This window comes from Peromyscus maniculatus, chromosome 3, assembly GCF_049852395.1.
Source record: "Peromyscus maniculatus bairdii isolate BWxNUB_F1_BW_parent chromosome 3, HU_Pman_BW_mat_3.1, whole genome shotgun sequence".
Lineage (NCBI taxonomy): Eukaryota > Metazoa > Chordata > Mammalia > Rodentia > Cricetidae > Peromyscus > Peromyscus maniculatus.
In genome coordinates, this window is record NC_134854.1 from 152,903,639 (window position 1) to 152,920,678 (window position 17,040).

The 17,040-nt window shown below is 42.2% G+C and overlaps 1 protein-coding gene across 5 annotated transcripts in view; it reads right to left on the reverse strand.

Annotated features, from left to right (window-relative positions):
• The window catches only part of Styk1 (serine/threonine/tyrosine kinase 1), a 43,545-nt gene that overhangs the window by 15,906 nt on the left and 10,599 nt on the right, over nt 1–17,040 (reverse strand). For 2 of the 5 annotated variants that reach the window (XM_076568077.1, XM_076568078.1), the window contains exon 2: nt 6,506–6,751. The exons of 2 other annotated variants lie outside the window; for them this stretch is intronic. Coding sequence is in view for 1 of the 3 variants with exons in the window: in XM_076568076.1 (XP_076424191.1) it covers nt 1,874–1,939 (66 nt within the window). In the remaining 2 variants the exon portion in view is untranslated. Of the gene's footprint in view, nt 1–1,873; nt 2,058–6,505; nt 6,752–17,040 lie in introns of those variants that run through there. One more of the 5 variants, XM_076568076.1, reaches the window with a different exon arrangement.

Genomic DNA, 17,040 nt, shown 5'->3' on the forward strand with positions numbered 1-17,040 from the left:
AGTATGTAAAGTGCTAGCTGTGAGGGCCTGAGGACCTGAGTTTGGACCTCTGGAACTCATGTATCTGAAATCCCAGCTCTCCTAAATGAGATGCAGAGAAAAGAGAGCCCCTAAAACATGCAGGCCAGCTAACCTGGCACCCATTGCAGGAAAAACAACTAACAGAGCCTAGAAGGCAAGGACTGACACCAGAGGATGTCTTCCACACTAATGTAGTAGTATGCAGGCACTCACATTCAAAGATAAAATCAAAGCAGAAAAATGTTTCCCATTCCAGTTACCAATTTTCCAAATAGATTACAGTTCCTAGTTTACTGTCTATTGTTGGAGATTCTTTTTATTATTAATATAGTTTGTCCTTTGAAAGTTTCATACAAGTATATAATACATTGTGGTTCTCTCCCACCACACACACACACACACACACACACACACACACAAAACCCTCTTATTTCCCTACCGCCCCTGCCAGCACCCTATCATCCTTACAAATCTCTTTCCTTTATTTACTAGTTTATTGCTTTGTTTTGTTGTTGTTTCAGTGTCTCATAGGGTTTAACTAGGGCTATCTGTGTGACCCTGAATCACCAATGACTACATATACAACTGGCTGCTTTGCCTCCCACTCTGCTTAATCTATTCATTCACAGTAGATCAGCAGCAAGTGGTAGGGCCCAGAGAGCCCCTGCTCCCTCTGGAGCAGATTGTCGGGAGCACCCGACTGTGTGGAAGTAGTGCTACTGCTCACAGGCACAGCTGCTGTGACTGAGCAGGTTCTAATCACATGCAACAACTCCATAAAACCCACACACACATCTTTTAAGCGACATCTCCAGACCTGTTTCTTTCTGAAGAGAAGCAATAATTCCCACTGTTCTACATATCTAGCTACCTTCCCTATGCCCTTGCCCAGAGATGTGGTGGCTCTGGAGTGAGCACACCCTACCGCTTTCATTCTAACGAGTCTGAAACAAAACACAGAGATTTTCCTGCTAAGTAATCCTGTGTAGTCTCATTTTGTAGTGATTTGATAAAAACAAAACCGAAACCTGCCGGGCGGTGGTGGCGCACACCTTTAATCCCAGCACTCGGGAGGCAGAGGCAGGCGGATCTCTGTGAGTTTGAGGCTAGCCTGGGCTACCAAGTGAGTTCCAGGAAAGGCGCAAAGCTACACAGAGAAACCCTGTCTCAAAAAAACAAACAAACAAACAAACAAAAAAAAAAAAAAAAAAACACCGGAAGTGCAGCTGACACGACGTGATGCTAAATCGTCTGTTAGCCATCTTAGGCCTCCTATGGTTACACACTGAGTCTTAGTATTGACACTAGTGACCAGCGTGCTACTTAGTGAAGCACAGACTCTGCTCAAAAAACATAAAGAAATCTCCCAGCTCCAGCCTCATGCCTTTTCACTTTTCCCTGTTCCACGAGTACATATTGTGAATCACAATTAAACAACTCAGAAGGGAGACAGGTATGTGGCCAGCTAATCAGATATGGGTAAGAAGGAAAGGCTGCAAGCAAGAGAGGGAAATTTACCAGGCTATTCCGGCACTGGGGAGGCAGAGGCAGGTGGATCTCTTGAGTTTGAGGCCACCCGGGTCTACATAGTGAGTTTCACAACAGTCAGGAGTTCATATCTATCTCAAAAAAAAAAAAAAAAAAAAAAAAACAGAGAGAGAACTTTTGGCCTGTGAGTTTTTACACAGCAAGGAATCCATGAAACCAGTGAACAACTGGACAGCAAAGTCTACCTCATGTAGAACCAAACAAGCAAAGAGGAAAGCAGTTCAGAAAGCTCCCACCCTCCCGACACCACAGGTCAGGAGCAAAGGAGCACTGTGGGAGCCAAGGAGAAGGCCCAGAAACTAACCCTGAGCTCAGCTGGGTCCTCAGAGCCTGTTTGAAAATGTCTCAAGGCTGTAGGCATTCTTTTCATTTCCTCTCGCTTCCTTTGCAGGACCTTATCAGATGTAAGTAATTATTTTTGTTCAGGGAGCAGCCAGTTGAACGAGTTTGGCTCTCTGGGGAGTAGGTGCTAGGAACACAATCTCTCTACACAGTACATATGGAAAAACAGAGTCAGTCAGCAGCCAGCTCAGACTGTGAGCTCTGCCCGAAAACCAAACTACACGCCCACTAGCACATAAGGAAGTAACCTGAAGACGTGCACAGACCCCACGCTGAACTGGCTATGGCCAAACACACCTTCCCTCAGTGACCCAAACCCTCCCTTCTTCCTCCATGCCTGGAGATACAGAACATCCACCTTAAGATACCACACGGCCTTCACTTTTACTTCCTGATCCAGGTTCTCGCCATGGCTTCTCCTTGTCTCTGGTAGTTTAACGAAACTAGGATTATTAATACACAGCAAGCCAATGAAGCTGGATGCTAGAGTGAGGAAGCAAATGTACTCTGTGAAGCAACTTCCAAGATATTCATATGGGCTTAGGGAAGACTTTTGGGTAAAGGTATTTGCTGTGCTAGCCTGACAATCTGACCTCAATCCCCAAGACCCACATGGTGGAAGTGAGATCTCCCAAAATTTGGCCTCTGACTTCCACACAGGCATCATGGCAAGTTACAGTTTGCCAAAAGTCATGTGGCATTATAACAACTGAGTCCAGGATTTTTAAAATTTGCACACCAGGCATACTTACTAAGCATACCCAGATAGTCATAAAATAAGCAGAAAACCTTGCCACACAGACCCTGTATCCCTCCAAGTTTATACAAAAGGAAGATATTCACAGTTGGTTGTCACAGCAAAATTATTTGCTATACCACTTTCCCCCTGAAATTAGTGACTGATTAGCAAATGGCTTTGTCTATTGCTCTGTATCAAGCTGAGAAAAGGCATGCCTTGATGCCATCCTCTGGGATGGTTCTTATGAAGACTTAATCTGTCTCTTTTAGAAGAATCCTATAGCCAACATTTATACTTACATAGTAAATATATTAAATTAATTCATAATACCAATAAATAGGTATAATATAGTTAAGTGTTGGAGTCCTAAGTCCCATAGCCCATAACCACTAATAAATTTTTAAATCCCATGTGGCATCTACCTACAGGGTAAGATAGGTCACTTAGGTACCTGAGAAGAACACTAATGGATTAATAATATAATTTAAGTTATAAATATATTATCTATTAAGACCATATTTATAACAACACTATATTAATATTTAGATAATTTTCTTGTTAAAAAATTATAGCATGGCTACAGCTTCTCTTATATGGACTGCAAAATAGTTAAGAAGGTAAAGCATTAGTCCACACTTAGTGCAACAAATAACAGAAGGCATGCACTGGGATAAAGGGACTCTTGCAGCTGTGAGTTCTTTATTCTCACCCTCATTTGACACTTGCAAAACATGTCTGTATATAGCTTGCCTGCAGTTTGCATGCATCTGTGTTTGCCAAATCTCACCAGGCAGAATTCTATCTGAAACAAGAATACTGCCTCACCTGTGGATTGTTATTCCTTGCTTTATTTCCTCTCAGCTACTTCAATGTCTTAATTTTCCTATAAGAGGTTTAATCCCCTCACCTGAATTGAGAATCCATCACACAGCGACAAAGCAGACACAATACAAAGTGCATGAGAGTGAAAGGGGGGTGAAGGCCCTAATTGGTTGCAAGACAACATTCTGAAGAATCTAGAAGTTTGTGATAATTAGAGTTTAACTAAATATCAATACCAACTCTCCAACCGCTACATGGATTCACAACACAATCACAAACCACAGGGCGTTTCTGCACCTGTTTCAATACATCAGAGGCAAATCTTCTTGCAACAATAACACAATCCTTGTTCCAGACTTTTCTGTTTAGTTAGCACAGTGTCATCACCACCACCACCCCCAAGACACAATCACCAATCTACCCACAAGTTTCCAAAAGAAACTTTCCCCACCAAAGTACAGCCATGTACTTTGAAAATCAAACTTGTCCTGCTGGAACGAAACTTCTACACGTGCTGTGGAAACTTCCTTGGAACGACATCTGACTCTGTTCCACTGAGGTGTGATTCTGTCTGTCTGAAGCTTCATTCCCAGTCTCAGCATCTATATAACAGCCCTTGTGGCTCTGCCAGCAAGGTGGTTTTCAAAGATCCAAGTGACCCACCTGCTGGAAAATACAATGGGTCCAGGGAGTTATTAATCGTTATGAGCTATGGGGCAGAGGAATTGAATACTTTAAATGAGGAAAAATTTTATGGAGGAGGGAGCCTAGGCTGAGAGGGTCTACTTTTGTTCCTCAATCATTGACTGCCCTTTTCTCCGGTCTCCTCCCAAGCTATCCAACAAGAAAGCTTGCTTTTGAGAGAGAACACATTCAGTTGGCAGGAAGAGTGAGAACCGCTCAGATCCGGAAGAATTCAGTATAACTTATGTCCAACATCCTGAAAAACAAGCTATCCTTCCTGATTTCAGATCTTAGACACAAAGAAAATACAGCATGCCAGTCATTGTTTTAGGCTGTTCCATGCCAAAGAGGAAAGGCAGAAGCTGAGATGTTAGCAAATAAATGATCAAGTCTTTTTTACCCATGTGACTAAATGGCAGAGAAGGTTTCATATCTAATCCCAGATCTCTTATTTATATACCCAGTGTTCTTTAAACTACTGCATGTACATACATACATACATACACACACACACACACACACACACACACACACACACACACACACCTTCGATTCTATTTCTATCATCTGCTTTCTGAGTTTGAAGACTCAGTTCTCAGGAATAGTAATCTTTTGGTGTGTCTAATAGCCAAGAAGGATATTGTCCCATTATCCAAAGGGACAGACCACCAGCTGAGGACTTGAGATCCCTAGGCACTTCTCTCATACTCAGGCTCCACCTTTCTCCTGAGACAAACCTGGAAAACAATCCCGTGAGACACCATACAAACAAAAAGTGGCAAAGGTGACCTACAGAGGCAGGCTCATGTAGATCCTAGCCTTCTGGTGCATCCTATATCTGCTGGTGTGATGACATGGGCAGGTGAGGGGGCACCCACTGCCCTGCTCTTCTCTGGAATTGAGATTATGATCGTTCTGACATTCTCCCTATTCCACCTTCTCAGAGACTTGGGGCCTGAAATGAACTTGGAAATCTCACAAAATGCCTGTTTGAGCAGAAATCTTTTGACACAAAGCATGTTATCAGCTTTTCCAGTGCCTGAAGACCTGTGATGCAAGGCAGAGGAGAGGAGGCCTGACAGGCTATCTGATGCCTCTGGACAGTTGACCATGGAAAGCAGCAATGTTTTTAAGGCAGATAATCTGAGCATCTGGGTAAACTCACAGACATTACCAACAGCATCAGAGCTCACAGAGAGACAACTCACAGACATCACCAACAGCATCAGAGCTCACAAAGAGTGACAACTTACAGACATCACCAACAGCATCAGGGCTCACAGAGTGACAACTCACAGACATCACCAACAGCATCAGAGTTCACAAATGACAATGATGCACACCTCTGATTTCCTACAAGGCATTTTACTCATTAATAGCAACTGATTCTTGCCAGATTTTCATTCTCTCTTTTTTATGTCCACAATTCCATGACACACTACTTTGAAACCTTAAAAGCACAGAGATAATATATCTGAAATGTTTTCTCCCTGGTCACTCTCTTTCTGGGGTTACCACAAAGAAGGAAGAGACAAGAGCACACAACTGCTGTCCACCCCAAACAGCCACCTCAGATCCAGCTGTGGCTTCCTTTCCCCACTAGACTGGCACACCTGATGCCTGTGGTGGCTGTGGAAGCCTTCTTCCAGAAGCTTTGTTCACATTATTCTTCATCACATCGTACTTTCAAGGCTTGATGCCCCTTTTGGATTCATCCCACTGGACTCTGCCTACCAAACAGGTGCTTCCAACCCTTTAAAAATCTCCTCACAGCTGGTTGTGATGGTACAGTTTTGTTCCCAGAACTCAAGGGGGAAGAGGGAGAGGTAGAGGCAGGTGGATCTGTGTGAGTTTGACCACAGCTTGGTCTATATAGTGAATTCCAGAACAGCCAGACCTTGTCTCAAAAAAAAAAAAAAAAAACCACAGAGGGAGAGACAGGGAGACAGACAGACGGACAGACACACACACACACACACACAATCTCCTCACAGTTTCCTCCATAAACAAGGAGAACGTTTTGTTTCTGAACACTCTTCTCATCTGTTTTCTCTCTGATAGATTGAAAAGTTCAAACTGAGGTTAAGAAGAGGGACCTGAGGACCATGCACGTGCACACAAAGGCATACATCACACCCTCCACCTCTTCTCCTTCCCTCCCTGCCTCTCCTCTCTCTTTCTTTCAGGCCAAGCCAACAATCAGGAAGTCAGTCCACTCAGCTGCCTTTACCTCAGGACAGTGTCATTCGGGGTGTGGTTCAGTAACGATTCTGTACACAGAACACAATCCCAGGTAAACAATAAATATCAGGCCAGATTAAAAATATATCCCCAGGAGGACAGTACTACCTCCTTCTGCAGAGTTGGGAGCTGAGGCAGAGCCTGTCCCCTCCTGAAGGTGGGTCAGCAGCACCTGTGAGCTGTCTATGCGCTAGGAGAGGTGGGGTCGGCACGGACTTGGCTCTGTGCTAACACGTCTGTAGTCTGAGCTCTGGTTTGGTGGGTGACTCCTGCATCACCTAGAAACACCACAGCATCTGACCTTGACAGTCCCTTTCTTCCTCCTCCAGGGGTTAGGAAACCCGCCTCTCTCTCCTGTGGACAGTGGAGAAACACAGAGCAGCAGGAAATGAATCAGGGACAAAAGGGTCAGACTCAGGTGAAAACAGGTTATCCCTCCTTGTCTCTTCCGTGTGACCATGTGATCCTTTCAAACTTAAAAGGAAAGAAATGATGTTACTTTGGTAAGCATTGAATAGTAAGTCGGAGGGAACAATGAACAGGAGAAAGCAACTGTTTCACAATGGGCTCTGGGGTTACAATATTGACAGTAAAAATAAACACTGGAGATGTTGCCTGGCTGTTTTTATTCTTTATTTTTTGAGACAGGGCCTCACTATGAATCCGTGGCTGGCCTGAAATTCATTATGTAGACCATACTGGCCACAGACTCACAGAGATTCTGCCTCCTGAATGCTTGGATTAAAGGCGTGCACTACCATGCCCAGCTTAATGAATACATTTTGAAAATACATTAAGTGCATGCCTATAATCCCAGAACTTGAGATGCAGAGGCAGGAGGATCTCTGTGTTCAAGGTTGGCCCAGACTAACTACATAGTGAGACCGTCTCCAAATTTTTTTGAAATAGGATCAGATATGATTTTTTTTTAACCTATCTATTTCAATGAGTAATCAAAATTGCTCTCCTGACCTACAGTCAGAGTAGAGTCCTGAAGCTTAATGAGTTCTTCCTGGTGCTTGTCAAGGCTACTATCTGGCCCAGTCTGTAAGAGAGCCAAGTTGAAGTTCACAGAACAGAGTTAATGTATTATCTCTTTACAATAGCAGAAAGAACTCAGGACAAGAATCAGATTCCTGAGGTGGACTTATCTCACCCTGCTGAAGGCTACATTTTCTAATCTAAAAAGCTGAACTCATCCTTCATGATTAGCTCCAAGAATCCTCCAGAGAGTCAGTGAGTGTGTGTGTGTGTGGGGGGGGTCATCAATAAAAGTGATTGCAAGTGGCTGTTCTAGCAAGAATTCTTTCTGATAACCACGATGGGATTCTTATATTGTATTTGTGTGTGTGTGTGTGTGTGTGTGTGTGTGTGTGTGTGTGTGTGTGTGTGTGTGTGTTGCTGGAAATATAAAGTAGAGCCACATTCATTAGGAAAGCATTCTACCTCTAAGCCATAGGCAGAGCTTTAAAATAAAAACTGTTATTAAAGCATTATCACTCATGTCCAGGCTGTTCATGTAGATCTCATCCATTTCTCCGTGTCTTTCTTGGGGTCCCGTTTTCCAGATAGCCTCACTGGTGATGTGAGTAGCAGTCCAATCATCCTTGTTCCACATCTAGCATCTTCCTATGAGTGAGTACATACCATATTTGTCTTTCTGAGTCTGGGTTACCTCCCTCAGGATGATTTTTTTCTAGATCCATCCATTTGCCTGCAAACCTCATGATGTCATTGTTTTTCTCTGCTGAGTAGTATTCCATTGTGTATATGTGCCACAATTTATTTATCCATTCTTCAGTTGAATGAGTGGGAGCAATGAAGGGTGAGGGTCGAGGGAAAGAGAGCGGGAGATCCTAGCTGGATCAAGAAAAGAGAGGGAGAACAAGGGAGAACCATGGTAAATGAAGACCACATGAGAAAAGGAAGAAACAAAGTGCTAAAGAGGCCCACAGACGTCCACAAAGATACCCCCACAAAAGACTGCTGGCAATGGTTGAGAGACAGCCGGGACTGACCTACTCTGGTGATGGGATGGCCAAACACCCTAATAGTTGTGCCATAAACTCCATCCAAGGACTGAGGAATCTGGATGCAGAGATCCACGGCTAGGCCCCTGGTGGAGCGCTGGGAGTCTAATTAGTGAGAAAGAGGAGGGTTTATATGAGCGAGAATTGTTGAAACCAAGGTTGGATAAAGCACAGGGACAAATAACCAAATGAATGAAAACACATGAACTATGAACCAACGGCTGAGGGGCCCCCAACTGGATCAGGCCCTCTGAATGGGTGAGACAGTTGATTGGCTTGATCTGTTTGGGAGGCATCTAGGCAGTGATACTAGGTCCTGGGCTCATTGCATGAGTTAGGTGTTTGAAACCTGGGACTTATGCAGGGACGCTTGGCTCAATCTGGGAGGAGGGGACTGGACCTGCCTGGACTGAGTCTATCAGGTCGATCCCAGTCCTCAGGGGAGACCTTGATCTGGAGGAAGTGGGAATGGGGGGTGTGCTGGGGGGAAGGGGAGGGGGGCAGGAAGGGAGAGAACAAGGGAATCTGTGGCTATTATGTAGAAGTGAATAGTATTGTAAAATAAATAAATAAATAAATAAATAAAAAGGAAAAATATTATATCCATAAATTTAAAAAAAAAGCATTATCAAGGAGTCTGGGGATGTAACTCAGGTGGTAGGGTGCATGTGTGAGGCCCAGTATTCAATTCCAGCACCAAATACCTGAGCATGGTGGCTCTACTTGTAATCCCAGGACTTTGGAGGTAGAGGCAGGAGGATCAGAAGTTCAGCTAGATATCTAGCTCAAGTCCAGACTAGATTACATAAGACCCTATCTCCAAATACATAAATTGATAGATAAATAAATAAAAAAAACAAATAAGGGCTGGCAAGATAGCTCATCAGGTATGGGTACTTCCCACCAAGCTGAAGTGACTTCAATCTCAGAACCCAAATAGAGGAAGGAGAGAACAGATACCTTCAAGTTGTTCTCTGAGCCTCATGTTCATGCTTCACATGGTCACTGCCTTATAAATAAATAAACTTAACAATTTTAAAGTAAATAAATCAGGACGGATAGCATCTGCAGCTCTTCCAGTGCACGTAAGTGATAATGTCTTTCATTCACAGACAACTTACTGAGTCAAGAAATTCGTTTCTATAATTTCTTCTCAAAGAATTCAGATGTTGTGTTTGTGAATATCACAGAACCTGAAGTTCTTTAGTAGCTGTTACAGCTTCACGGCCAGGCTCTCTGGAAAATAAGCTCCTCTTCAAAGCACAGACCTAAACATGGATCCAGTCCCTTCTCCCCTTAACGTGGTGAAAGACTTCCTAAATGTTAAGAAAGAACAGTTTCGAAATAATCTAACGAACAGAAGTGGAAAGTGGTGTGTGCACAGGTGTGGATGTGGATGTGTGGGGATGTACTTATAACTCTGTTGCAACTGGTTTTTTTTTTACCTAAACAACCATACAGTAGCCTAGCAGCTAGCCCAACATCTGTTGCCTGCACTGTTAAACTGTGTACATTACTGCCTCTGCCCATTTTCCTTACAGTCATTTATAACTACACATTAAAGGCAGATTTATATGGCTTATCCAGTATGCATACTTTGGCTTCAGTTCACTTTCAATTTTTGCATCAAGTCTCGGAAGTATAGTAAATAAACCCTATTTCTGAAATCAAATATTCTTGTCTCCAGTGCTCATTAGCTGTATACTCTGTTTTCTCACTTTCTTACTTGGTTTGTGATGTTACCTAAGCATTATTGTAAGAATTAAGGAACACTGCATCCGGTTCCCTCAGTCATTGGATGGGGTTTCTAGCACGACAATTAGGATGTTTAGCCAGGTGGCCTTCGAATACTTCAGAGATCTATTCAGAGGGCCTGATCCAGTTGGGGACCCCTCAGCCTTTGGTTCATAGTTCATGTGTTTCCATTCGTTTGGCTATTTGTCCCTGTGCTTTATCCAACCTTGCTTTCAACAATTCTCGCTCATATAAACCCTTCTCTTTCTCGTTAATTGGACTCCCGGAGCTCCACCCGGGGCCTAGCCGTGGATCTCTGTATCCAGATTCCTCAGTCCTTGGATGGGGTTTCTGGCATGACTATTAGGGTGTTTGGCCATCCCATCACCAGAGTAGGTCAGTTCTGGCTGTCTCTCAACCATTGCCAGCCATCTATTGTGAGGGTATCTTTGTGGATTTCTGTGGGCCTCTCTAGCACTTCAGGCCTCAGGTGGAGCTCCAGTAGTCCAATTGGTGAGAAAGAGGAGGGTTTGTATGAGCGAGAATTGTTGAGACCAAGGTTGGAAAAAGCACAGAGACAAATATACAAACGAAAGGAAACACATGAACTATGAACCAATAGCTGAGGAGCCCCCAACTGAATAGGCCCTCTGGATAAATAAGACAGTTGATTAGCTTGATCTTCTTGGGAGGCATCCAGACAGTGGGACCAGGTCCTGTCCTCAGTGCATGAACTGGCAGTTTGGAACCTGGGGCTTATACAGGGACACTTGGCTCAGCCTGGGAGGAGGGGATTGGACCTGCCTGGACTGAATCTACCAGGTTGAACTCAATCCTCGGGGGAGTCTTTGCCCTGGAGGAGATGGGAATTGGGGATGGGCTGGAGGGAAGTTGGGGAGGTGGGGGGGTGGGAGGGGGGAGAACAAGGGAATCTGTGGCTGATATGTAAAATTAAATTTAATAAATAAATTTAAAAAATGAAAAAAAGAATTAAGGAACATCACAAAGTATTTAGCATAAGACTTAGCGTGTATTAACTAGTTGCTGTTACCAATTATTATATGAATAAACACCATCTTGTAATAATTGCTATTACTACTCATCAAATTATAACATCTTGACATGGTCTTTCCTTTCACTGTATGCAACATTTATATCAAAACATAATATCACAAGTAGGACACCTACAGCCCAACATCTAGGTTTAATTTGTCCTGCAGAAGAGCTCACCTGCATATCCAGTACAATTTTCTCATCCTCATTCTACAAAATGTCTAGTCCTTAAATCTCAAGGTTTTTGTTTTGGTTTGATTTGAAGATTTTTTTTTGTTTGTTGTTGTTTTGTGACAGGATTTCTTGTAGTCCAGGCTGACCCTCCATTTCTATGTAGCCAAGAATGGACTTGACCTCCTGTCTCCACCTCTGGAGTAGTAGGGGTACAGTAGCCTCACCATACCTAATACTTCAAAATTTTTAATCCTTCTGTTCCTTTTTGTAAATTGCTTCATTGTTTTCTGATATGAAATATGAAATAACAGATTTCAGACTTCCTTTTCTACACAGTAACTCCCAAGTTGAAACCTATAGTTCTGTTGGAATTTTTCAAAAACTATGAAAGAAAAAGAAGGCAAGAAAGACATTTCTTAGGAATCATCTCAAATTAATTTTAAAAAGAATAAGACTCTCTGCAAATGAAAACCAAGTGTTAAGAAGTACTTACAGCCCTCTGGATAAGTGTAGTATGGAAGTCGAGTTCATCACCCTTCCACACTCTGCTTCTCTCTCTCTTAAGTAATCCAGAGAAAATTCACTAGGTTCTAATTCACTAGAGAAGATTTTGTATTAGCAGCCAGCCATCATTTTAGTATCACACACATCTGCTTCCTGACTTCCCATATTGTTCTATGTAAGTTTGGGCAAGTGTCATCCCTTCCTGCATTTAAATTCCTAATCTACAAAATAATGGATTATAATACTAAGTCCTAATCATTAAAATATGAATCACATAATCAGAGACATTCTAATGGGGACAAAGGATATAGGTCACATGCAAGTGCGCACCTGTAATCCTGGCACACAGGAGGCTAAAGATGGAGGATCCAGAGTAGGAGGGCCAGGTTGGGCTACAGAGTGAGACCCAACCTCAAAACAACAAGTGAAAGATTAAAGTGCTTTAAAATTTCAAGACCAAAGTATTTTAAAACTCCAAGGTAGGATTATCAGATGCTGTGTGTGCCCCTCCACCCACACACACTTATTGCCCCCTCTTCCAAGGCACCTTGCCTTCAGGAGTTGAAGCTCAGTAGTAAATGATCTGAGCCACTCAACTGTGGCTCTGGTGATTTTAGAGGTCAAGTGCGTTCTCCACGTGACTGTGTCACTTGTTAGCTGCATGTTTTCTTCTCTTTTATCTATACTTACATTTTTTACACTTATGATTAACAAATGCTAATACATTACTGGGAGATAATGTGCAATCAAATGAACTTCCAGTAATGCTTTACATAGGTACCAGTGTGGTCTCCGGACTCTTCAATGGCCCAGTGAAGCTTTGTGATCTAGAGCAAGGGCAATGACAACCAACACACTGTCAGTATTTGTTCTGTGAAATGTCTGCTCACAGAACAGAATTGAGAGATGTGAAACCAGAAGGGACATGGACACCAGCACTTGTCTCTGTGTTGATAAACAGAGGATGAAGAACATGATGATCCTTCCAAAAATCGCTGCTTGTTGTGTGTTCAGACATCCTGACTCCTGCAGAAAATTCAAGTCACGTAGGTGCCCCCATCCAAAATGCAGAGAGCACTGCCAAGTTAAAAAGTCATCAGAGACACCAGGCACCCTCATGGGATCTCGATCCGTCCTGGAAATAAAAACTGGCAGTGACATTAATTTTTTTTTAAAGATAGGATTTACCTTTGACCTTGACCTTACTTTGCAAAATAAAAGTCTAACAAAGACTTCATTAGGAAAAAAAAAAAAAAAACAAAGTAAGAGCTGGAGAGATGGCTTAGTAGTTGAGAGTTCATACTGCTCTTGCAGAGTACCCTAGTTCTGCTCCTAGCACTCATGCCAAGCAGCTTACAACCACCTGTGACTCTAGCTCCATGGGATTGAACCCCTTCTTCTGGACTCCATAGGCCCCTACACTCACATGTTCACACACACACACACACACACACACACACACACACACACACAACTAAAACTTTAAAAATCAATCTTCTTGAAAAGGTAATTTCATATCGAAACAAGAGGACAAAGGTGTCTTGTTTCCTGCCTGACTTCTGGAGGAGAGCTCCTCAGAAGTATGCTCCTCAGAAGTATGCATCTAGGGATTATTCACATTAAGCCACAAAACGCATGAGATGCTGCTCACCATCCCTTCACACGTGTTCAGAGCTTCACAAAACCCAGGTACAGCTGGGAAGAGTATCTCACACCTGTGATCCCAGCATTGGCGAGGCTGAGGCAGGAGGATTGCAGAGGTTTCAAGATTGGTCTTTGCTCCGTAGCCAGCCTAGACTACAGAGTGAGACTCTGACTCAAAACAAAAACATAAACAAACAAAACGAAAATAAAATAAAACAAAATGCTAGACCGGGAAACTAGCTACCTTCCATGTTATACCGCAGAGTCTCCAGTACCAGGAGAGCAGAGTTCACACAATCCAGCTAAACAGCCAGCTTTGCTCTCTGCCCCACCCCGCTGCTCCTTCACTGCCATTCTGCCTGGGCGTACTTGATTCTGGTTTACCCCACTGTTGCCTGCTGCTCTTGACTGTGTTTACAGTGCCAAATGTGGACAATATCCTCACAGGTCAGATGCCTCTCTAAACGAACTGGGTGTGGTGAATCAGAATTCTCACAGATGGAGAAACCGTGGCCCAGAGCCAATGTTCTTACAGTTTAAACTGTACTGTACTGTCTTAAAAGTTTTTCCTTCTTTCCTTCTTCCTGTTCTCCTTCCTCCACTCTGTTCCTTCTTTTGTCTTCTTTTCTGCTTTCCTTCTTTCCTTTGCAAAGTTAGAATTACCTTTAATATTGCTCTTTTAATTATGTATCATAAAATTCAACATTTTCAAATTTTTTAAAGTTGCTGTTAGTATATTCACACTATTAGACAACTGTCATCACTATGTTACTTAAAAATATGTCATTGGGCTGAAGAGATGGTTCAGGGTTAAAAGTACTTGTTGCTCTTCCAGGGGACCTAAGTTTGATTCTGAGCACCCATATGGTGGCTCACAGCCATCCATAACTCCAGTTCCAGGGAATTTGACATCCTCTTCCCAGTCCAAGGCACACTTGTTACACAGATATATGCAGGCAAAACATCATACTCATAAAAATAAATAAATCTTTTTTAAATAAAATATTTTCATAACTTACTAAAATGAAACTCCTTCTTAATAGCAGAGATTGCCTAGTTCTCCTGCCCGCTAAGCCAGGGCAATCATGAGCCATTTTCTGCCCATGGACTTCTCATATTCACTGAATAATGTAATGCAGTATGTGGCCTTCTGTGTCTGGCTTCCTTCACTTAATGTAATGATTTCTAAGCATGAGTCCCTTTTTGAGACTGAATCATTGGATTGTATGAGTATATTTGACTTTGACTACCCATTTACCATGATTAATTTCTAGTTTTCACCACTATAAATGTTACTATGAATAATGACATATAAAATATTTTAAGTTTTTTCACATTTTTTATAAAGGTAATATTTACTTAACACAAACTTTAGTTGTTTTCTTTTTCTTTTTCTTTTTTTTTTTTTCTTTTTTTGGACAGGGTCTCACTATACAACCCTGGCTGGCCTAGAACTCTGTAGACCACAGACCACACTGGCCTTGAATCAGAGATCCACCTGCCTCTGCCTTCAGCTTGTTTGTTTGTTTTTTACATTCTATTTATTAATTTTGTGTATGTGTCCATTTGTACATGTGTCATGGACAATTTAAAGGAGTCAATTCTCTCCTTCCACTCTGAGTTCCCAGGATTTAACTCAGGTCAATCAGGCTTGCACAGCAAACACCTTACCATCTCATCAGCCCCTAGCCATTTTAAAGTACATAATTCAGTGACATTTAGTGCACATACTTTGTTTGAGTAACTAACTAGTAATTTTACATAGCTCCAATATATTTTTATCACCCAAAAGAAAGCTTAACGCACCTCATATCTTTCAGGACCAAGGAAAGGTATAGTTTTTAAAGAATTTTAGAGATCAAACGGAACATTCTTGAACAATTGTAGGTGGCTGTGTTACATAAACACTATGTATTTCACATGGGAAACAGCTAAGCGTAAGACATCCTCCATAGAAACCAACAGCTCATAAGGTTTGTATTGTGTTTATTGGTACTTTACTGTACATAGCCTGAAGGGGAAGACGAGCTGATGTTTTTTGACACAGGACACTGTGCTGCCTTTATTTTAGACATGATTAAAGCTGTGTAGAGTGCTGCCTTTGCTTCTTCTCTCGCTTTCTCCAACATTTTCCAATTTAGAATAGAGACACGCACAGATGGGGTTTTTTTCTATGAAAGTGGAAGCGACACACCTACATATTTTTAATGCTCCTTGGTTTGGCATACATTTATCAAGTAGACTGCATGCACAGTGGCATAAATGCAAAGCTTCCCTTACTTCAGTGTGCTCCAAATGCAAATTTAAAAACCTGAGAGCTGCTTTTAAATAAAATTGAGAACCCCCCACCAATTCTGTAATCCTGCATATTTTTTTATTCTCTAGTCAAAGAGACATCTTCCTCTTTAGTTCAAGTGGAGCCAGACATGAATTGTTCCTACAGCTCATTTACTCTGTTTTACCTAGTGGAAAAACTGTTGGAAGCAGTCAAAAGTTGTAAGCTTTTACCACTAAGTTGGGTTATGACCAAACCTAGTCATTTTCTTCACCTCTCCTTCTTAAGTGTGGAAATAAGGAAACAGACGATGTCACAGAGCTCTTAAACTTTTCTCCTGAGTGCCTCCAAAGTTAGAAACTGAGGTCATATCCTAAAGATCTGGTGGCAACGTCTAACACAGGGGGTCATAATCACGGTCTTTTTTTTAATGAATTTTGTTTTGTTATAAAATGGATAAAAATTTCCAAATCAACTCCAACATAAACTTTCAATAGTTTTAAATTTACAAGGTTTTGTTACAATTCTTTGTTTTGCATACCTATGCTTGTGTATTGGATGATAAGTTCCTCTAAGATAAACTTCCATCTTAGAAGGAACCTTGTTACAAAACAGGATGTTTTAAAGGGGAGGTGAGTGAAACATTCCACTCCTTAGAAAAGTCCCTTAAGCTTAGGAAGTAACTCCAGGTCTTCAGGAAGTTCCTGAAACTGACCAGATTCACTAGGCTCCTCCCTCCCTAAGGCTATATAAACAGTAAGGACTTCTCAGAGATACTTTGAGACAAGCAGAGCTTCCTAAAAGAAGCTAAGGCTAGGTAACCTGCCTGTAAGAGGCTCAGATCAACTGAATTGCTTAGAAAAGATACTCTCCAACCAATTGAGATGTCTTCAGGCTGTCAAGTGTGGTCCAGATGTCCACCATTTGTGGGCTATCACCTATGCTGGGGTGTGCTTTGATGATGCAGCTGTCTTTGACCAGAGTCTTTAATTTTTTCAGAGTCCCTTAAAGATTCCAGCAACCACAGACAACAGGAAGCAGTCTAGAGAACACAACAACCACATTCCCCAGAGATGGAGTGGGTGATTTTTGGTCATTCACTGGGTTATGGATGTTTGTCATTGTTTAGGGGTGCTGGTTACAAATTGTTATTGGTCATGGCCAGGGGAAAAAGCTAAACAAAGGATATTAGATTCACAGGATCTCTTTCTAAAAGGGAAAAGAGGTGA